Source organism: Anas acuta, chromosome 18, assembly GCF_963932015.1.
Source record: "Anas acuta chromosome 18, bAnaAcu1.1, whole genome shotgun sequence".
NCBI lineage: Eukaryota > Metazoa > Chordata > Aves > Anseriformes > Anatidae > Anas > Anas acuta.
Genome location: NC_088996.1, coordinates 2540714 through 2562834, shown reverse-complemented (window position 1 = coordinate 2562834; position 22121 = coordinate 2540714). Strand labels below are relative to the sequence as shown.

Sequence of the window (22121 nt, the reverse complement as noted above, 5' to 3'; positions counted from 1 at the left end):
GCAGCTTTTCATTCACCTTCAAATTGCCCGTGAAGCTGCTGGAAAATCTAACTTTGGTAGTCCTTGTGCCTTGCCTCAAGGTAAACCTGAGAGCTAGAGATGTTGTTTGGAACACAGCAATGTCAGTGCTCACAACTGCCAACAGAAGCAGGCTGTGAAAGTACAAAGTCTTATGTCTTTAGGATGAAAATGAGCAAGGCTTAGCTAGCTGGGAGGCTTGTGGAACCCCCAGGTGTCTATGAAGTGCTCATCTGTAGCTGGAAGTTGGCTTTTACAAAGTAAATGTTCTGTTATCTCACGTGCTGTAGATCACTGTGGTTAGCTCTGCGCTGAACACTCCAATGTTCACTGTTTAGTGGAATTTGTGCTGACTGGCTAGCTTATATTAAAACTGATACTGTTCTTTCTTTAAGCACTGAAGACAAGTGTGAATTTTTTTTATGGTTCCCACTTTAATTGCAACGTACGCCAGCTAGGAAGAGATGGCTGGGTTCAGTTTAAACTGCTTTTCCTGCAGTGGATCTTTGGGTTAAATATGGAAGACCACTTTCAATGCAGTTTGATTGTTCAGAAGGCCCCTGTGTATGCAGGGGCTTCCAGGTGCACGGCACCTTCTTCATACCATGGAAGACCTCCACAGTGTGTGGTCATCCGAGGGGAGATGCAGGTGTTGGTGACGGAGCATCTAATTGTGGGCATAGCTCCATTCCTCAGTAGGAGCCTGGTGTGTAACGTGCTTCTTGCTTTTCTCCTTTCCAATTTGCAGGGTAACTGGTAGCGGACACCTTCACTTCCCACAATGGCACAGAGATCGGGACAGGAAGATCCGGAGAGATACCTCTTTGTGGACAGGGCTGTAATTTACAACCCTGCCACCCAGGCTGATTGGACTGCTAAAAAGTTGGTGTGGATTCCTTCGGAGCGCCACGGTTTTGAGGCAGCCAGCATCAAGGAGGAAAAGGGGGATGAAGTGTTGGTTGAACTGGCAGAGAACGGAAAGAAAGCACTAGTGAATAAAGATGATATTCAGAAGATGAATCCCCCCAAGTTCTCTAAAGTGGAAGACATGGCAGAATTAACCTGTTTAAATGAAGCCTCTGTATTGCATAATTTAAAGGATCGGTATTACTCTGGGCTCATCTATGTAAGTACTAATTACTAGATTCATTACGGTTGCTAATTCAGCTAAACCTTATCTGATTCCCATTCCTTTACTTATTTGAAATGGAGGAAGTGGGTCTTGGCTCTGATTTTGATAACGTAAATACTTTGTGTCCTTCGCATTTAGATTAGTCCAGGGTCTTTTTCTGTGCTGTGTACAGGTCAGGAACTCTGTTGTCATAAAACAAATAATAAAAATTTCTCCTATGGAAATAATTCTGCAAGCATCTTTCAAAAATAGAATGCTAAATGGCAACTCTGGGTGCTTAGCTCATGCCACTCGTTAGAGTGCTTGCCTCAGACATGCTTAACTGATACAGTGAATAGTATCAAATGGCTTGTTTGAACTGAGGGCAGATTACAAAACCTAACTTTGCTGAATTACTGCCGTTTAATTGCTCATATGAATAAGCATGTATCTTGTTTTAACTTGCTGTGCATTAAAAATGCTAATAAGAGGCTATGCTATTACTTAAAAGTTGAAGTTGGAAAGTGCTAGGAATGCAAAATGTCTCTTTGGAATCTAATATCAACTTAGTGGGCCAGGAAAGAATGTGTTCAAGTGCTTAAAATAAACCAATAAGATAAAGCTTTCTTTTTCAGTGGTTTTGAAGCGCTCGTTGGAACATCTGGTTTATTGCTATCGTTCTATCGAGTCAGAAATCACAAAGCCATTGATGCTGCTTTTGACCCTGTTCCTTCCTTGAACAATGTTGAATGAGTGTCTGTGGCACACAGCTAAGAGTAGCTCCTTGTCTCTTGGCAAACCGCTTGCATAGTGACTTGTTGAGTCAGAGTATCACTGAGAGCTTCAAGTAGACTTTCTATCTTAAAAGAAGCTGCAACATCTGCTTAAATACTTGGCTCATTTTAATAAACACTTGTTCTAAAGCTTAAATCCATCTTATTTAGTTCCTCTAGTTAGTTGGCTTGCTTCCCCTTTCCATCCAGGTGCTAGTCGGGTATGTCTTCTGCTTGACCCTTGGTAATATCTGGATGTAATAAAAAAATCATAGGTGACTTCAAAATATTCTTCGTACCTGTGCTTCTGTGTTAGTTTCCTATGTGGGCTTCTGTTTTTTAGTATTTCAAGGTCTTCCACCGAGAACCTTACAGTGCAGCTCAGCAAAAAATACTTCTGGAAACCGCCCTGCAAGCTTATAAGTAAACTAAGTGGCTAATTAGTGAGGACTGGATTGAAAATTAAAAGTAAACAAGTTGATAGGTCAAGTCGTGAGTGTACGTGTGAATCACAGCGCTGGCTATGAAATGCTGGTTACGATACTCGTATCAGTGTAATGAGAGTTAAAAGCTGCAGACTTTAAATGCCAAAGCAAGCTTTAATCTAAGGACTCCGCACAGGAAGCGTAGCCACAGATACTTCTGGAGGATGGTGCTGAGCACCGGTCGCTCTTCTGTATACACAGGTGTTACACTGCTGGGACACTTTGGACCACTGACAAGTTAAAACACTCTCTGTCTTGGCGGGAGGCTGGCTTATCGTACATGTGGAGTTCCAGTGATACCATACAGGTGGCTCACTGCTCCGTCCCCCCACTCGGCTTCCCAAAAAGGTGCTCTGTGTTTTCATGCTCTCAGTGCTGAGGCAGGCTCTAAAACTTGGTTCCCTGGCACTGAGCAGCTGCTGTCACATAGGAGGATTACTGCATCAGTGTGTTACTCATGACCTCCCCGCCCCCAGGCTGGAAGAAGTTGGTTGGGATCAAGAAGCTAATGGATTTGTTGGCCTTAACTGGAGGTCTGAGTTCCAGCGGTGTTGCTGGAGGATGCCGCTATTACCAAGAATAGTTGCAGCTTGTTTGCAGTTAAACCCCCACTTACTTTGGGGTGTGTGTGTAGGGGAAATCAGTTGTGAGCACTGTTGGAGTAGAAGCTGAATATTGGCAAAGATCGATAGGCCAGAGAGAAATCTCATCAGCAGTTGGAGCTGATGAGAGTGTTCGCTGGGTTCTGGTTCTTATCTCCATCAGAGATCCCTCAGCTCCTTCAGCCTTGAACTGTTGCTGCTGCTTGCGTAACCCCCTGATGTAGGCTCGGTACGGAGAGCCAGAGCTAACGGGGCCGGTGAAGTGCACTATGGCCAGCCCTCCATGGCGAGGGGCAGCTGAAGGCATGTTTGTGTTTCCAGGTAACTAATCACCAAACTGGGATCTTTCATTTTGGTGCTGACTGTGAACAGTTAAGGTATAGAAACCACATCAGATTCACCATCTCCTAATTGTTCATAGGCAGCTCACAGTGTTGCCTTTCTAGGAAGCAGAAGGTGTTGACTGAAGTAGACACACGTTTCCTTTCAGTCCCTAGAAAGGAAACAGGAGCTGGGGAATTTGGCCAGCTGTCTAGTCATCTGTCTGCAACCTACCTTGTCAAGATGAGGCTGCTGGAGGACCAGGAGGACTGACTAAAGCTGGCTCGTGCCAGTCGGCATGACCTGACCGGTGGTGCCCATCTCATTGGCAAGAGTTCCATGTGACATCTGACGAGGGGTGGTGAGGAGTTCTGGCACTTCTGATAGCTGCCACGTGCCGTGACCATGGCCTCTGAGTTGTGTTAGTGGTGTGCTGGGGGAGATGGGTACAAATGGAGAACGGGAAGGCCAGTGGCTTGCCAAAGGTTGTACACGCTTGGTTCTTTATTTCTTTCTCATCTCCTCGTGACAGCACAGAGGATGAAAGGAAGCAGGACTTGTACAGGAACTGCTGGGCAGAAAGGTTGGAGTATCAACGTTGGTGATTGCAGTTCTGCTTAGGAGATGAAATAACGTCACTTCTTGCTCCATTTTTAACATCACCTACTCAGTTTCTTGCTGTAAGGTTTATTTTCAGCATAGCTGAAGAATCTTAAAGCACCTTTCCTAGAGAAGGTGTATACTTCAGAATAATTTGCCAAAATAGTACTATATATCATCACCCCAAGGAGGGGCGGATCTGTCCTTACAGCCCCTTGTGCTTGGGCTTTTTCCTTCTCAACCCGCTGATGACTCAGCACAATGCTGCCCAGTCTCCCAAATGATCTGTGCTCATGTTTAAGAGGTTTGGTCGTTGTGAAGTGCGAGTGTTGGTTCTGTGGAGGTACAGCCTCCAGCACACTTCTTCATTCCTGCTGCATTTGGTGGCAGTTCTCACTCTGGTTGTTGTAGGTGATTTTTTCCAGACTTTGTGCTAGGGATATCAGCATTTCTTATGGCAAGGGTGTATCACTTGATCACTGATATTCTTCGGTGTGTAATTAGTAATATTCTTAAGAGCAGTCAGAATCTGGAGGTATTCGTTGTAAGGTGCCCAGGAGGACTACCGAAAGGCTGGGGGTTATTCTGAATGTTTGGCATGAGTATGGCTTTGCTCAGGCTAGTCTTGTGGTCATTTTTCAATATCCTCATGCCTGATGAGCTGAGGTCTAGATGCATTTCTGGGGGTGTTGCTGTAAGAAAGGGGGGTCACAAGTTCTGGTTCACTCACTCAAGCTGCAGACCTTGGTGACCATCTTTATTTTCACGAGACCTGGGTGTAAGATGCCCCTGTGAAGGCTTCCAGGTGTCAGCCCTAGATTGTAGTTTGTGGTGAAGCTGCACCAGGTAGACAGGGTCTTTAAATCAGACCACAAAATGGAGGCACCCCCCTGGATTTTAAGGGTCCATCAGCCACGAAAGCTGTGCCGTTCTCCGGACCACCTGCCTTAATGCCCTGTGGCAAGCTGCGAGGTTGCTGCCTTGTCACTGCATCATGAGGTTCCCTGGGGGCCAGCTTCCAAACTCACAGCCCAACCCTGTGTGTGAACGTGGGAGATGGGTGCTGTAGGAGATGGGTGCTGAGCTGTGGGCTGCCACGAATGGCTCGGGTGGTGTGGTGGCACTTGGCTGTTTTGGGGCTGGGGGGGTGAAGTCTGGCTGAAGCAGTGGCTTTGGGAGCTGTAGCTGTTGTCTCCAGCTGAATCCCTGGGGAGAAGGGAGGCGTTGGAAATGGGCCTCTCGTTTTGGTGGGAAGGGATGGGGCTGGCAGGGGAGGTCACCAAGAAGGAAGGATTTTGTCGGAAAGCAAAGTGCTGGGGAGAGACGCTGCACTTCACGGTACGGAAGGGCAGAAACTTTGCTGCTTTGATGGAGAGCTACAAATGAGGTCTGAAGGCTGCAAAGGAGCCCCTGGTGTAGGAGGAAGCATTTTCTCCATCTTGTTTCTCTGAGCATTTTGCTATCAGCAGCATCACGGTCTATTCAGGAAGGTTATACATAGACGTGTCAGTTATGTTCAAAATTAGGTTTCTATGTGAAGTTTGCTACCCAAGTTGACTCACAGGGCTGGTCTGAAGGAAAGAACTGAGGGAATATATTTACTGTTTTCTTCTCTCTGCACTTGGAAGAGAAAGAAGTTGGCTTGATGGCTACTTACTGTGCGATTGAATCATTTGCTTTCACTTCAGAGCAATTTTTTTTCTAAACTCTGGATTGCAGTACACTTCTAGGGATGCTGCACTGCTCCTAGGACTCTGAACAGAGGGCAAGAGTGTTCCCGGTCACTAAATGTCTCAGTGCTTTGTTAGGCAGCGTTCTGGATGTAACTTACTTGGGATCTTGAATTAAGTCACTTCAGCATTTCAGATGGTTGAAATGCAACTGGCTGCCAGGATCAGGAATGCAAATACCTTATTTCTGCTGAATGGAAGGTGAGCTGTTCTCAATGTTGCAGGCACTGGCAGTGGTTGAAAAGAAAGAGCTAATGACTTACTATTTCTGAGATGGGGGCAGGAGGTAGGTGAAACTAAAGCTCTGCTTCTGTATCAGCACTTCCATTTTGATGGAAAATGGAAGGGTCTTCCTTGCCTTCTTAAGCATATTTCAAGTGTTCGTGTGTTGATAAATACCGTGTGAATGGAAAAAGAGCCTCATGCCCATCTTGTGAACGAGCATTTTGTTAAAGCAAAATGGATTTCTTTCTAAATACACCTGCAAACACTAATAGCATGGATCCTGTGTGGGCTTGGCACAGCTTCCTGCTTTTCCAGGAGAGGAGAAAGCTGAGGGGAATGTCTGAGCACATGACTGCATTTTAATGGTCTTGATGGATAAATGCCGTCTAATATCTGAAAAGCTCCTGGAAAGGTGGGTAATTGTCTACCCAGGGGCTCTGTAAAAGTTCCAGAGTTTGATTTTTATGGTCTGATTGAAGGAAGATGCAACAGGACCGAAAGTCTCTTGCTTGTGCAGTCAGAGGTTCCTGTCCCTGTCCCCACTAAGGTGGGATGAAGGCATTGCTCACTTAAACACGGAGTCTATAAAGCCTAAAAGATAATGAGTTCATTAAAAATCTATCCCAAAACATGTTGCTCCCTGGCTTCCATCCTAGTCCCAGCTCTCCTGGATGAGGAGGTCCTTGCCCACAGTTGGCTCTGGGGCTTTGGGATTCCCCCGTAAGTCACTGCTGAACCACTGAGCAGCTTCCTGGCCTTGCTCAGACAAAAGGATTAAAATGAACTTAATAGAAGTCCTCCAACACTTGACTCCTCTTCAACCCGTGTCAGTGTCTGTCTCACCTCTTGCCCTGGTGTCCCTGGGGGATGTTCCCTGGCTGCTGGCAGTAAGGGAGCCCGTGACTGAGATGCAGAGAGCCCACACCTGGCCCTGGGAAGGCTCGGTGGGGACGTGTGGCTGAGGCTGCCTGTGCTGCAGGTGAGGTTGGGTTGGAGACGAGCGGTTTTGCTGCTGTTTGAAGAACAGACGGCTGGGGAAGCGGTGTTGGGGAAAGGGTTAGATCCAACTCTGAAATCTTCCACGCTTGAACTATGGATTTTTACCACCCACCCCTCAGTTTTATTTTAGCAAAGACTCTTCCAAAAGGGTTGGAAACTGTTCGTGTGGCTCTGAGAGCCTGGAGAGCTTTACAGGGAGAGCAGTAATTAGCAGCATGTGCCCACTGGTTTATTCCTACCAGCAAAGAAGAAAATGTGCTTGCTGCTGTGCAGTTGCAAATACTTCAGCAGATATTTTTGATAATTACAACTATTATTTCTGTAATTGGTCTGTAGCCGTGTGCTACTTCCATTTTTTTTGCTGTACTTTCTATTTTATTGAGGCAGAAGGGGGGGACGAGTGAGAATTACACTGCAGCCCCCAGTTCCAGGGCCTGCTGTGGGTGGAAGGTCTCATCAGACCGTGCTTGAGGAGCAGTCTGTAACTGGTTTCTTCTCTTACGCTCCTATTCCCGTGAGGCCAGAGCATAACCTAGAACAATCTGTGTTGTTATATAAGCTTCTAATTGCTTTAATTTTTGTGCTGGTCCAGCTGGGAGTGCTTCACATTTCTGCATATTGCAGACTGGTAGTAACAGAGCCTGCAAGAATCTGGGTTTGTAACTGGCTTCAGCTTCTCCTCAACACAAACCAGTTGCTGGCTCTGGTACCTCATATAATGCAGCAGAAACACCAGGGTTCAAATTCTAAGTGCTACTTAGACTTCAGACCTTGTTTTTAGGTTAATTCTGACTTTTGGAACACGATCAAGTTGAAAGTGTTCAGTGTAGCTTTCCCTTTGCTAGAAAAATCTAAGGGATTTCTAGGGGATACGTTCATATTCCTTTTTGCCCCTGGGCAGGAAGAGGTACAAAGAAATGCATGTTCTTGTCAGGTATTCTCTGCTTCTATTAAAAATGGTGGCTTAGCAGCCTGAAAGGGTGCAACAATTTGGTTCCTGGTCTCCTGTTTAAGCGCCCAGCTGAAGGAGGACGTGGTGTTGAGGACACCCCCTCAGGCCACGGGTCTGTATCAGCACACCCGGGTAGCCCGTGCCAAGCTTCTGCGGGGCAGTCGGGCTCCAGAAGGCCGTACAGAAGCCTTGTGAAGGGATATTAATACCCCTCTGGCCCGGGTGCAACCCAGGATCAAGTTTGCCCTCGTAGTGGTGGTGTGGCTGAAGCAGCCGCGGTCGCACAGCCTCAGCCTCGGGGAGGGGGAGCTGCCTGAGCGGGAGCACAGCCCGCACTGCTGCCTTACACCTTGTTCTGTCTTTGAACAAATCACCTGGAGCCTGTAAACGTGACAGCACAGTACTGAATGCCCTGGCTGCGGGGCTAGCTGTAGGGAACAGCTGTAGAGAAGTCTCCTCTGCAGTTTGGGCTGCGCTTCTGCTTTAATGGCTTGTGTACGGGTTGTGCTCTGTCCCCTTCTCATCCCCTGAAGCACGAGACTTGCACTTCAGCTGCCCTCAGTAGCAGCCTGTGGCTGTTGCTCCCCATCGAGCCCCAACCTTTGTCACAGCTGAGGCTCCCCCTGCCCTCAGCATCCCCTCACCCCTGCTGGCATCCCTGACCCTACTCGTTGGGTGCCCACAGGGCTGGCTTATTTATTTTTAGCCATATGGGCCTGTTTGTACGGAGATGGCTGGGGTTAGTTCCGGGGTTCCAGGTTGCTGACAGTGCTGGGGAGCACAGCCTTGGGGTGGTGATGGGGCTGTGGGGCTGGGACAACCATGCAGCCTCCCCAGCCTTGTGGGGAGGAGCACGGTATCTGTCTGAGCTGCTGTGCGTGGTGGGGGTGTTCCTCCCCAGGCTGCAGCCTTTGGCTTTCCTCCCCTGTGAGGCTGAAGAGCTGCCTCCCCTTCTGTGCAGCTTGAATTCAGGCTGGAGAGCTGTATCATTGGGGTGGGAGGCGTTACGTGAGAAAACTGCCCGGTTTGGAGGGTTTAGTAGGGCTTGGAGTGTGACAGGCACCTCCGTAACCTTAGGAGGGGTAACTGGGCAAGAATGATGTTATGGCAGTGCGACTTCCCGGTTGAGAATGGGCTGTGCAGCCCGTACATGGGGTGCAGTTCTTCTCTAGGTAAGAAGCTGGAGGTTCACAGGTCCATACTGCAGTTAACTAACTATAGGAGATGCCTAGATGCTTATTTCACCTTGGTTACGTATGTAGCCATAGAGTAACTCTGGCGTTTCCTGTATTTGAAGAGCTGCAGGTAAATGTTGAGTCTCAGCTGAATTGATTCTTACAAATCAAAAAAATGACCCGCGTCTTGCTGATGCGCTCTGAAATGACTCTTCAAAGAGGCTTTTTGATGTTGCAGCAGAAGCTGCCACCCGAACAGTTGCAATAGCGTCCTCCTTGGTGCAAGAATGAGTGCATCTCCTTCTCGGGCTGCTTGCTGCTAGCAGCGTGCTGTCGTTTTCAAACAGGCCTCTGCAAGGAAGCTGAGCTCCGCGGTCTGGGATAGCTTACCAAGATCTAAATTACTAAATGATATACTACTGGATAAAAGCTTGTAAGCATCTGGAAATATTCAAATGCCACAATTAGTGTCCTGAAGGAGAGTTTGTATAACAAAGCTCTGTCAGAGCACTGCTTCACTATTTGTCTCTGGAGCCTTGCCTGGAGCGCGCGCATTCCAACGTGCCGAGCTGCTGCTGGTTGCTGTTTGCATCCTGTCCCTCTGCAAAGCAGAAGTGTCTTTCAAACTGTTAGCTTGGTTGCAGCTGATTGCCTGATCCTGAGCCGAAGAAGGATCAGCATACAGACCTATCCCATCTGCTGAAACCTCCCATCTGGTTCTTTGTCCAGACTGGCTGCTCTTCACTGCTTGATTCTCGCTGCAGCTCAGGTTCCTGGCAGTCCAGGCAGAGTCCAGGTACTGCAGGGCAGGGAGGAGGCTCAGGGCATCGCTGCCCCACCTGTGTGTTAGAGCTTTGGGCACCTGTAAGCAGCTGCCTGGTGGCATTCAGTAAGCAGGGTATTTTTTCAGTGGCTGATCACTGAGAACCTTTTCAAGGTGTGTTAACCAATCTCAACTTTCTCATGCTTTCAGCTTGCATGTGGGAAGCCCATACCTTTTCTTTTTGTGTTTTCAGACTTCCTGCCTTATAATAATGCCCTGTGAAACTTGCAGTTACAAAATAGCTGTATAAAATGCTTGGTGCCGTTTGTCTCCCTCCCAGTGAAATATGACTCAATAAAAGCAACGCCCTCCCTTCTCCCACTGTGCTTCTATTGCCTAGCAAACCAAGAAAGCTGTGTTGCCTTTTGGAATAGATGACAGGAAGTTTGGGACCCTTGTGGGAGATCTTGGTTCCATCTTTCCTTGAATGAATGAAGACTTGATAGTATAGTGATGTTTCGACAAAAGTGTGACTCTAAATTCTGCAGGGAAATGGCTGGAGAGCAAACCAAGTGACGAATATGCAGGAAATCAGAGTTAAAGGTGCTGCATGTGAAAGAGCTCTGTCATAGTAAAGACTTCAGTGGGCAGTGGTAAAAGCCTGTTCTCTGGGCCTCAAATAAATGAACCTCAGAATTGATGAAACTCTCAAATGGTTCATTTGCTTATTGCCATCGCTCCAGGTTCACTGATCCATCCAGTTTTTTGCACCGGGACATAGTCTAGAAAGGCTGCTGGGTTAGATATCGTCGACAGAGCTCTGAAGAGTAGTTGAGCTCGCTTTTATAAACCCCTTTCCTATGTACATGAACAGTGATAACGCTCCCTGCGATGGAGAAACTTGTTTCTCCATCCAGAAGCTAAAGCAAGCTGGGAGAGGAGCCGTCAGGTGGGTGTTCCTTCCCTAGCATTTCTTCTTTCAAACGCTTTTAACATTTTTGTTCTTTTTATTTACAAGGTCACTTTGTTCACATCTGGGGCAGGGCAGTGATACTGGAAAACTTCCTTATGAATATAAAAGGACCAAAGCAACTAATCGTGCTTCAGATGACTTTGGAGAGAACAGAGGTGTGACTCTGGGAGCCCCGGTGGCGCAGTGAGCGTGGATCCCACAGCCTGACCATCAGTTACTGCCCGAGGGCCGGCAGCCTCGGTAGGATGTAGCCTGCCGAGGTGAACTGCCAGCCTCTGATGCTGCCTGGGGAAAAAGAGTAGGGCTCAGGAGTGCTGCTGGGTGAAAGGGTCTGGAGTCCTCCTGGAGGAGGGAGGGCCCTGGCTCATGTGAATTCGTGCTGCTGTGGTGGCCAGAGGATGTGCTGGGACAGAACTGGAAGCTGGCTCCGGCTGGATGAATTCTTGCTCATGGGCAGGCCTCATCTGGAGGCAGCAGGAAGCGAGCCTCTGTCATCAGGTGAGGCCATAGTGGAGAAACAGGGCATAGCTGGAGCTGGTGGCTTGATGAATGCGTGCCTCTTCCAGCTATCCTTATTTGAAGGCTAGAGTGAAAATCAGGTCTGTGATTTTTTGATGTCTTCAAGCCACTGGTGCTGCTTGTGGCTGAACGTGGGTGACCTCCTCTGAGCCCAGCAGGGAGGATGGCTGCTGGGAACAGGCTCTGTATCGATCAGCTCCCAACTCAGCTGTACCAAGCTATTGAAACAGCCGTCCTGCCTTCCTCCACCCTTATGATATCACCAGTAGCCACGAATGAGACCAGTCAGGAAGCTCGTTCCATTACTGACCAATCCATTCTTGACACTTGCTCTCCATAAAGAGAAAGTGCCAGCTCCGTGAGTTACTGCAGGAGCACCGGGGCTGGCAGGAGGGGCAGCTGTAGGATTGTGTACTTGGGAGGGAGGCCAGGGAGGAACTGCCCTCCCCAGCAGGCCCACGCTTACCTTGAGTTAATGACTGATAAGTTGTTCTTTGTGCTTGGGTCAGTTGAACTGATAACATCTGTTCCCTTTCTCTTGAGAAATAAATGTTATTACCAAAGATGTCTGGCTGGGTAAGGTGCTGCAGTGCTTATCGTCCAGCAGATCTGACCAAAGCAGAGAGATTCCTTTCCAGTACGGGCATTTGACGTAAGATCAAATTCTTTTTCTTTATTGATAGCTCCTGACTCAACTCAGATCACCTGCTGTCTCTTTCCAGGATCCCTTTATGTGCAGAATGAACAGGTTCCTTTTCTTCCAGATAAAATCAAATACATACATTATAAAAATAAATTGGGAATTTAAAATTCTTTGTTCGTACAAATGTACCAGAAAGAAAAAGTCACAAATCAACAAATGTAGGAAGAATCTAGAGTTACTGCTCCGTGCTGTGTAGGCCCCCAGCAGCTGGAAATGCCGCCTGGCTGTCTCTGTTCCTCCCTCCTCCGAGACTGCAAGGCAGGAGAAAGTCGTTGTGGCCCCCAGAAGGATGCTCACTGCTTCTGTCAAAAGAAAGCTGCTCTCTTGTTAACATTCTTCCAGTAGTAAAGGTGTGAATGGTATTAATGGCTAAAGTAACACTGCCAAAACTTGCTTGATTTTTCCTTTCATTTAAAAGAAAAAAAAACCCAAAACAACCAAAAAAAAAAAAACCACCACCACCACCACCAAAAAAAACCACAATGGATTTAGAAGAGATGGGAGCCACTCTAGAGCTTTGGGTGCCTTGGCACTTTTGGGTGCTCAGGGTGACACCATGACTGAACTATTTGTTGGTATAGCTCAAGGCTGTCTTGCTGTGACCTTACCTTTGGCACATAGTAAAGCCCACGCAGCTGGACCAGATTCAGCTGGAACTCCTAGTTGACAAAATGAGTGGTTTGCTGTATGTTTTTCTTCCATCCCTATAAACATAAGTATCAGCAGCTTTATAGGTGTGTGTGTACATATCACATACACGATAACTTCTGTAGCAGCGATTGAACCGTTCTCCAGTTATCTTTGATACTTAATTCTTACAGAAATGTGGTGCTTTATGTATCGCTTGCAACATGCGCTGAATTTTATAAAAATTGATTTTTTTGGTGTAAACAGAAATCCCTCGATAAGAGGACATTATTCTTTGAATTCAAAACTTGTTCTTTAATCTCTTGATGATAGAGCACTCCTGATAGAGTTAAAGTTGATACTGACCAGAAAGCAGGTTATGAAACGCTGCCTGCAGTGCCAGCTGCCAGGCTATCCATCACCTGGGAGAGGGAAGTGGAAGGGGTGATGCCTCCAGGAGGAGGTTGCTTTGGGATTGAGAGAGACCGAGCAGAAACGAGATGCAATAATAACAGGAAAAAAGTAGGACAGCAGAAATAATTGGCTTTTTCCTTATCTGAGTTATTTACTAGAATAATTACTACTTAGTGCAAATAAGGGTTTGCTACTTGCAGAAGGCCTCTGCTCTCTGTTCTTATCCACCACTGGTAGTGCCAGCTGAAATGTTTATGAAGAATATGTCGTCCTTCTACTTCTTGAAGTCTGGTCTTCCACACGTTATATTTCAATGTAATGTGTATTTCTTTAACATTGTGAAAAATTTTAAGATATTGAGTAGTTGACTTCTTTTTCCCCCTCCATACAGTGTGATGCAGAGAATGTCTGGCCCCTGTTGTAAATTCTTTGTTTAATTTAAAAATTCATACAAGAAGATTATTGGAAAAATCAAGAATATTGATTCCTCCAAATATGAAAACTGTGAACAGGCATTTTACTGAAAGAGCTGAACATCAAAAGATGTTCATACTTCTGGAACTTTGCAGGTGGAAGGGAGATTTAAATATCGGTAGGAACAAGATCATATGCTCTACTTTATAATTATCCATGTTTATTATCTATAAACTACTCTTTATGCAGGTAAAGAGCCTTTTAAGGGACCTAGAAACCAATAATTTGAATATAGCTTGTACTTAAAGTTGGTTAACAACACAGACCTTAATTTTATTGTAAGATAAATGTTATAACCTGTGAAAAAGTGTCTTGCTCTTTATGGTTTTATTTCAGTACTGTATTTACTAACAAAGCCCCTTTTTTTTTTTTTTTTTAAGACCTATTCAGGGCTGTTCTGCGTAGTTATAAATCCTTACAAGAACCTTCCGATTTATTCAGAAAACATCATCGAGATGTACAGGGGGAAGAAGCGCCATGAAATGCCACCGCACATTTATGCGATATCAGAGTCTGCATACAGATGCATGCTGCAAGGTAAGACTGGATGATGTTAATTGATTGCTCTGAACTCCTTAATGTACCTAAAACTCCTGAACTTTGTTTGCCAGCTGTGTATTAGCTTCTAACACAATCAGAATTTCCTGTAGTATTCTAAGGAAAAGAAAATGCTTTCTACCTAGAACCTTAACCTTTCAGAAGAGGAATAACTTGGAGCCTGACCCCTGTTGGCATGCTCCTCTGGCTTCCCGAGGCACAGAAGCAAACTGATGCTAATAGGAAGTGTACTGTACCAGCTGGGGGCACTGGAAATTGTAAGAGAAATTCTTTCTTCTGCAAGGAAAAGAGATAAGATTGATGTCAAGAGCTGTTAGTGCGCTCTCTTTGAAGTTTGAATGAAGTAAGAATGAAAAAGTGCGACTGGAAAAGGGAAAGCTGAAGTCTTAACATCTTGTTTCTATACTCCTGGAAAAATGTTGACATTTTGGCCCCTGACAGAACTAATCCAAAGTGACAATGAAACGGTGTGTTTTGAGTTCAAAGAAAGGTCAGTCAAATGCCTAATCCTGAAGATTTTTTTCTCCAAGCAGTATGGGTTTCATCCATAGCAGAACAGTGTAACGTTACGATGGGCACACACTTTGGGTGGAAACTGAGAATTCTGACACTTATGTGAATGTGTTGAAACAAAAACATGCTGGCCTTGTGCAGTTGCTCTTCTGATACGGTGTATGGTGGAAACACAGCTGACACCGTCCTGTATCGGTTCATAGTTGGCTCTGGGGGTGGCTGCGCTTGGGATACTGAGCTGAAAACATCTGCATGCAGAATCTAGAAAAAACGTGTGTAATGAAGGTGCAGGCCTGAAAAATCTACTGTGTTGTGCTGTAGGCCCGTTACAGGCATCCTGGGAGTGGGTTAAAAGCTATTTTATTCAGACAAACTAAGAAACTGCTTCTGCTACCAGGTTAACAAACCATGAATATGTAACAACTTTTAGACATATTTCCTGTCTTTAAATAAATTGTATTAAGCCTTAGTTTCTTAGCTGTGCCCCTGTTTGTAGGGCTGCTTAATAAGAAACTGTCAGTTGTGTTTTTGCTGGGTGCTGAGCGCTTTTTTCATCCTAGGAACATCTCTGCCATCACCACTGAGAGGGGAGATGAGGGGGCACGGGCAAGCCACAGAAGAGCAGCAAACTGGGGTGGCCCAGATTGTCATGCTTCTTAACGAATATTTTGGGCTGGGTTTTACATTATGCTGTGGGAGAGAAATGATGGCCTCTTGACCAGAACAGCCCAACAGCTCAGATCAGAGGATCCCTAGAAGTACACATTTGTGACAGAACAGAACAAACTTTAAAGGTCATCTTAATGAGTTCATCCATTGAAGTCTCAAAACTCAGTGGTTTGTGGATAAGGGCTTCCCAACCCAGAAGCACAGTGTCTTTTGAAATTAACTTATGCTGTACTAGATCAGTACTGACTTATATCTCTGGAGATCTTCCCATGTGATGTCTGGAGATCTTGCTGTGTGTACAAATTTTACAGGTTTTGGAAGGTGAAGCAAAATTTCTTTTGCATACCTTGGGTTACAATCTTGTTTTCTCTCCACACTGATACAAAGGATTTTATATTTTGTATTGGCTCTATTCACATCTTTCTACACTTGCTTTCTTATTGATTTTGGTAGTGTGAATTGTTTTCAATAGGAAAAAATGAGAACGTAGATTGGAATAAAAATAGCTGGAAACAATGCAACAGAAGCGTTTTATTATAGAATAATTTCTTCAAGGTTAACTAAATCTGTGTTTCTGGTGTCCTTCACCTGTTTGGAGCTGTTCCCTGTTTATTTTAGAAAGTGATTGAGATCAGCCAGGGAACTTTCCGTTGATGGCTTGCCTTCACAGCTGCTTTGCTAAGGATAAGTAAAAGCTCTGGAATAGACGTTAGCAATTCTACATTTGGCAAATATTTTACTTAGCAAACTGTTCTTGCCTGATTGGGTTAGTTTGGAAGAAGAGACCTCCAGAGGAGGGGAAAAAATGCTTCTGTTTTTTTTTTTTTTTTCTAATGGACTTGGTGAAACTGTTTACAGACATTGCTTTACTTTGGAGGAAGGTGGGGTGCAGAGTTCTTCTGGGCGTGTTTGCCTGAAGTATGAGGCACATTGCTGATTATATTGGTGATTTCTCTGGCTTCGTGTATTCTTGTGAAGCAGTGATGGGTGATGATGAGACTGCCTGGTGAATATTTAAAGTGGGATAAGTGGGAAGAGAGGTGGGGCACTACCATGCTCACTACTGGTCCTTCATTGCTTGCAGAGACTCTTGATGGGAGCTGGTGCAGAGGAACAAAGCAGCACTTGAGGGAACAGAATTTAAGGCTTCAGATAATGGAAAAATTACACTTGCAATTATAACAGCAGAGGTTATTTGGAGCATCAAATAATACTTGTCTTAACAGTAGGAGATTATTACAATATTCAACTTAATTTCTGTTTTATTAGTTGCAGCACAAGGTCAAGTACTCAGTGTGCCTATAATTTGGTAGGGAGAGCTGGATTTTCCCTGCCAGCCAAGGATTTAACACAATGCAGTGTCCTTCATCTTCCAACTTTCCCTTATCTTTTGTTAGACTCTCCTAAATGAATGAAACAGAAAATTTGTGTAGGAAAATTTTGGCTAGTAGAAATAAGTATCTAACCAAGTACTAGCTGTTTTAATCGTGATGCTTCAGGTTAAGTCAACAACAGTCTCTACTAACAAAGCTTTACTTGAAGCATAATTCTTGACAAAGATGCTTTTTCTGGGAACTTAATAACATGTGCTTATTGGAACTTTCTCTACAGTTCACATCCATGTTAGTGCACATAATTGCTTTGGGAGATGGGATGGTAGAGGGAGAGCGGGTTGGGGGTAGAGTTCTTATTCCAGTTAGATTGCAAATCATTATTTTGCTATTATAGCATATTTGAGTTTCTTTTGATATGGGTGACTACTGTGTTTCCAGTATTTGACTTCTAGAACTTAATTATTAGGATTCAGAACTGAGATTGAAACCATAGGAATGCAGTTTCTTTAGATAATATGACCATACCCTTACAGAAATACCTTAACCATTAATTTAGTTGTTGGCTGCATTTTCCTGGCCTACTCAGTGGTATTTTGTTCAGTATAATCATGTTTACTTTCCTTGTATTCATAACTACTAATTCTGTAGGTATTTGAGATGTGTTTACAATGATTACCAGGATACCTGGACCTGAGCTCTGTGTCTAAACACCCTGACTTCTTAAAAGGCAGTTTTTCTGTGCTGGTAGTCAAGGGCAGAAAGTAAGCTTGCTCATGCTGGGGCAATTAAGGCTTTCATGCCTTTAATTCAGAGCCCAGATGATTAGAGATGAACTTCAAGTTTCTGCTAATCTGAACCTTTGTATGTTTAAGACAATATTAGGGCTTACCCTAAAGCAGAAATCTTTATTTTGTTTATGAAAACAAAAAGGCTGTTGGTCAGCAGAAACAGAACTGGTGCATCTGAATAGTTACTCATCGTAAATGGTGCTGGGAATGCTCCATTTTGTTAAACCAGTGATACAAAGCTCGCCTGAAAGGGCTGTATGGGAGCACTGCTGGCTGCCAGTCATCAAACTGCTGCTCTGTTCTTGTCCCCTGGAAGAATTTCCTGCCGAGGACCTTCAGCACTGCAGGCATCCCAGGTCAGCTCTCATCTTGCCCTTCAGTGGGGAGGAGAATGGGCTGGAATCTGTTCTGGTATTTGTTAAGCAGGGAGGACAAAGGGTGGGGAGGGGAAAGAGCCAGAGAAACAGAGTGTATTGAGGAAGCCCAGTTTCTCATTTCTGAGAGCAAATAATGTTCTGTGGGGAGATGTATCGCATTAGCGTAAGCTGTCACAAGAAGGGATGGGGTAGAAAATTGTTTTTAATGGCTGTGTTGCAGATGGACAGCTCAGCGGTGGTGCAGCCATGATGCGCGAAGGATTTGAGACAAACTTTGCAAAGCAAAGCAAACCTCCAGGGACTGCTTCATCTCCGAAGCACTGACTGCTCTGCAAGCGAGCCTTGCAGTAAAGATCCAGTGTGAACAGTCTGTTAGTACCAAGCAAGACTTCGGGTGCATTCAGATTATGACAGTCAGGATTTCCCTGCTGGAAAGGGCTCATTACCTGCTGTCCTGACCTCAGAAGGCAACACGCAATGTGGCTTTACATACTGGGTTTCCCCTCTCTCTCCCCTAGTAATTATTTTTCAAAGTAGTGTGGTAGTAGGCTAAGTGTTATGCAGGTGGTTTAGTGGATTTCTCCCGTGCTTTCTCTTCATTTTCCTAATGTTATGTTGGAGCAGTGAGCGCACATAACCCAGGGGCTTCTAGGCACACTGAATTGTTTAGCCCTAGACAGAAATCCTGTGTGTTTATGCATGGGGTTGGAGTAGGCATGTTTCACAAAAGAATCCCAGACAGCTTCTCAAAGCTGCTGGACAGTTGACATGGTCATAAGGAACTGGTGTCCTAATCCCCGTGACAACATTGACCTTAATTCTGTTTGGTAATACAATTTGCAAGACTTGCTGATGTTCTTCTGTACTGCTGAAAATGACAGGCAACGAGAAGCAAACATTTTGACAGGGACTAGGATTTTCACTAAAAATCTAATTTAGTATGGCTGAGCGTTCCCTTAGGACTGCCCTTTTCTGACTGACAATGGAGGCTTGACCCGATCGAGTGAAAGCAGCACTAATGTAAGTGGTAAAAGCACTAGAGAAAACTTGGCTTTCTCTTCTCCCCCTGTACTTCTAGAGGAAGTATGGCAGTGTTTTATTAGGCCTCTTTATTCATTGACTCTTAAAAATGCTTTGGAGGAAACACTAAGGGAAGTTTGTTTGCTTTCGGTTGCCAAAGACCAGCTTGCCTACCGATATTACTCTTGTATAATTATACTTAGTCTCTCCTTTTTATCCTGTTTCCCCGAGGACGTCTTGATGAGCACTAAATTAGCGCTGATATTTTAGGACTGCCTTTAATCCTGTTCCAGGGAAGGTTTATCGGAAACTGCGTAATACGTGAAGTGAACACTTGGTGTTGGACAAGCTGGCGCTGCCTGCAGGTGCAGTGTTCCTCTCTGTAAAACACCAGATTGCCTTACATTTTTTAGGTAATCTTGACTGAAGTCCTTCCTTTGGGGAACTGTTTCTTTTTTTTTTTTTTTTTTTTAAATGGAAGAAAATAATGTAAACTAAAGGGTGGCAACCCTTTTCTGTAAAGGACTACCAAATATTCAAATGGCAGGGGAAAAGATCGCCATGAGATTAAGGAGCCTGGGAGCCATGACTAGCATTCTTATGTGAAGAGCACATAAAACCTGTTATATGTGCAATTAATATTCTTGGTATTTTCATAATAAATATTCTGATTTCTCAAAAGATTCCCCGAAGCTTTTTAACAACTCGCAAGGTGCAGGGTGGCAGTTTCAGCAGAATCATCTGCTTGGTAAATGCAATGTGAAGGATTTGCAGGTCTCTTCATTGTTACACTGATTTGTGTTTTCATTTTGTCTAATCAGGCTGGAACAGAATATGAATGCTTAGGTGACAATAACACGAAAATCAAGATTGCTTTGTATGCCAATAGGGATGTGATGCACAATGGTTTTAATGGCTGGAAGGAGGGAAGGAGAATCTTAAAGGAAGAAATCAAGTAGAATAACTGAAATCCATCATGCTGAAACAGTCTTCCGCCTCATTATTTCTGAAGTTGAAGCAAAATGAGAAATACTTGTCAGCTGGACCCATTGAGCAGTGCTTCATCTTTCTCTCCACTCTTCTGTTCCTTGGTGCCTGTCTACTTCAGTGACTCTGAGGTTATTTTGATAGCTTAATGCCTTATTAGACCATCTCTGAATGATACCAATAGCAATCATTTATTGAACAAACTCAGCTAAGCTTAGTTTCTAGGATGAGACTGTATCACCACAGTCTTGGTTTTTTTCAATGTTGTTTCTGTTTGAGAAGTTTTCAGTAGGGCAGCACTTCGGACAGCAGTTCCTAACCTTTCTTTGTGTCAGAATGTGTTTGGAGCCCTGCTCTAATTGTTGTTCAACTTCAGGGTTACAAACTTAATTAGGCATAATGGTATTTACAATAAACTACTCTTTTCTTAACCCTCAGTTGCTTAGAAGTATTAGTTAGAGTGGTTAACTTAATTTGTGTATGCACAACTTCAAGAAGTAACTTTTGCATACTTAAAAATGAGACAGGAGTGACAAAGGTTACGTGAGCGTTCTCAGTTTCTTCAATTCTCAGTTGCTTCAGTGCCTGGTGGCTTCCCCCGCTTTGGAGGCAGCAGCAGGTTAGCCAGTTCCACGGTCCTTTCAGTCCATCATCCGAGCAAATGATGATAACTTGATGATGTACTGTGTAAGCTGACCTCATAACCGATCTGTGACTCTGATAGCCTACAGACAGGAATTCAAGCCCAAGTGCATTTAACTTATGAAATCATTCATGAGATGAATCATTTCGTGCCTGTTACTCAACCAGCACCTTCTGCTAGAACCCCGTTCCACAGTTCTCCTTCAGTCTAAACTCCACTTATTTCTAAGTAGTTGTGAAATTAAAAAATTCCTTTCTGCTTGTCTATTTGGTTGTATCCTTTAGATGCCATACTTGCTCCTTGTGCAAAACTCATAACTGCATTCTGATCTTGAGAGCGCGTTGCGGTGTAACAGTGCTGCTAGGCGATGTGTGGCTTCACACAGCCGCTGGTTTTTGTCACTCACATCTGTGTTCCCCTGGAGTGCTGAACTAAGAGTTGAGCTCCGCTGTAACTGCTACCAATATCAACTGCAGGAGCTCCTTTTTCCTCTGCCCTCCTACTATGACATTTCTTTGCTGTGTTCTGGTGAGGAAACAAGTAGGAGCAAATGGAGAGAAGTGGTGAGGGGCTGGTGGCGTGCTGCTCTTCGTTGTCAGTGCTCCAAGGCTCATGTCACCAACATGGTTATCAATGTGCATCTCAGTGCAAGCTTCTGGTGCTTTCCTAGCCTCCTAACCAGGAGCAATGGTATCATCTAGGATCCTTTTTGCTTGTCTGCCCTTGATGCTTTCAGGTATTTGGCTGCTTAGATACTCCTGGCAGCCTTGGTGCATTTTCTTCAGTGGCTCAGAGTTGCAAGGTGTTTTGCATGCGAATGGAAGGCTTTCAGAATGGCTTTCCAAATACTGGGGGCATTAGGATTCTTTTTATTCCAGGGCTTGCTTTTTTTTTTTTCTGGGGGTGCTGGTAAGGCCATCAGCTGGTGTGTAGAAAGAAAATTCAGAGAATTTTTAGAAAAAAGAAATTCAGGAAAAAAAGCAAAACAATCCTAGCTCTGTCTTTGCTAGTAAAGAGCTTGGGGAAGTTCTCAGGCTGGGAAGTTTTTCTGTTTTTTGTTTTAGGAAGGTGATGTCAGAATCATCCTGAAGTTGCAGGGTTAGTAAACAGAAAAATAATGGCAGTGCACTGCAGGAACCAGGTTCTCCATGTCGGAGGTAGTGGCTGCACACAAACACGTGGCACGCAGCTGCCGTGCTACCGAAGCACCCGGATGGTGGTCACGGTCTCGGAGATTCCTTTTCAGATGCAGGAACCTGAAGAGCAGTACGTGTCATCTGCCAAACGTGTTGGTGGAAGCTGCTCAAAGTATAAATCCAGCCTTTGCAGGAACATACACGTGTACAAAGGCCCAGTCTGGCTTTTCGAAGGAGACATCGTGCCTCTCAAGTGCACTGACCTGTGAGTGGGTCTGCGTGGACAAGAGGTCATCTAACATCACGTTATGTAGCTTTTCAGAAGTAGCTTGCTAATGATCCATACAACAGGCTCGTGGGGAAAGGCCACAGCATACGTAAAGGACTGGCTAAAGACCACCCAGTCTTATTCACTCCTTTCTGCTTTCTATGGCTTGGTGGGGTCACTGCTGAAAATCCCATGGAGCATCTGCTTGTGTTTGTGCTCCTTACTTGCTTGTTTTTTTTTTTTTCTCTGGAAAAAGAGAAGGGATTCTGTGATGAACCTTGGCTTTTATTTATTTTTGGGGTAGCAAAAATAAGTGCCCAGTGTGAAGGACTGTGTCTCAGAGCTTACAGTATTCAAGTGGCAC

General features: G+C 44.9%; 1 protein-coding gene across 3 annotated transcripts in view; it reads left to right on the top strand.

The window, feature by feature from the left end:
• MYH10 (myosin heavy chain 10) overlaps positions 1-22121 on the top strand; it is a 102257-nt gene that overhangs the window by 1794 nt on the left and 78342 nt on the right. For all 3 annotated transcript variants that reach the window (XM_068655245.1, XM_068655243.1, XM_068655244.1), the window contains exons 2-3: positions 767-1144; positions 13845-14001. In XM_068655245.1, coding sequence (XP_068511346.1) covers positions 800-1144; positions 13845-14001 — 502 coding nt within the window. In that variant the 5' untranslated portion in view covers positions 767-799. The remainder of the gene's footprint in view (positions 1-766; positions 1145-13844; positions 14002-22121) is intronic.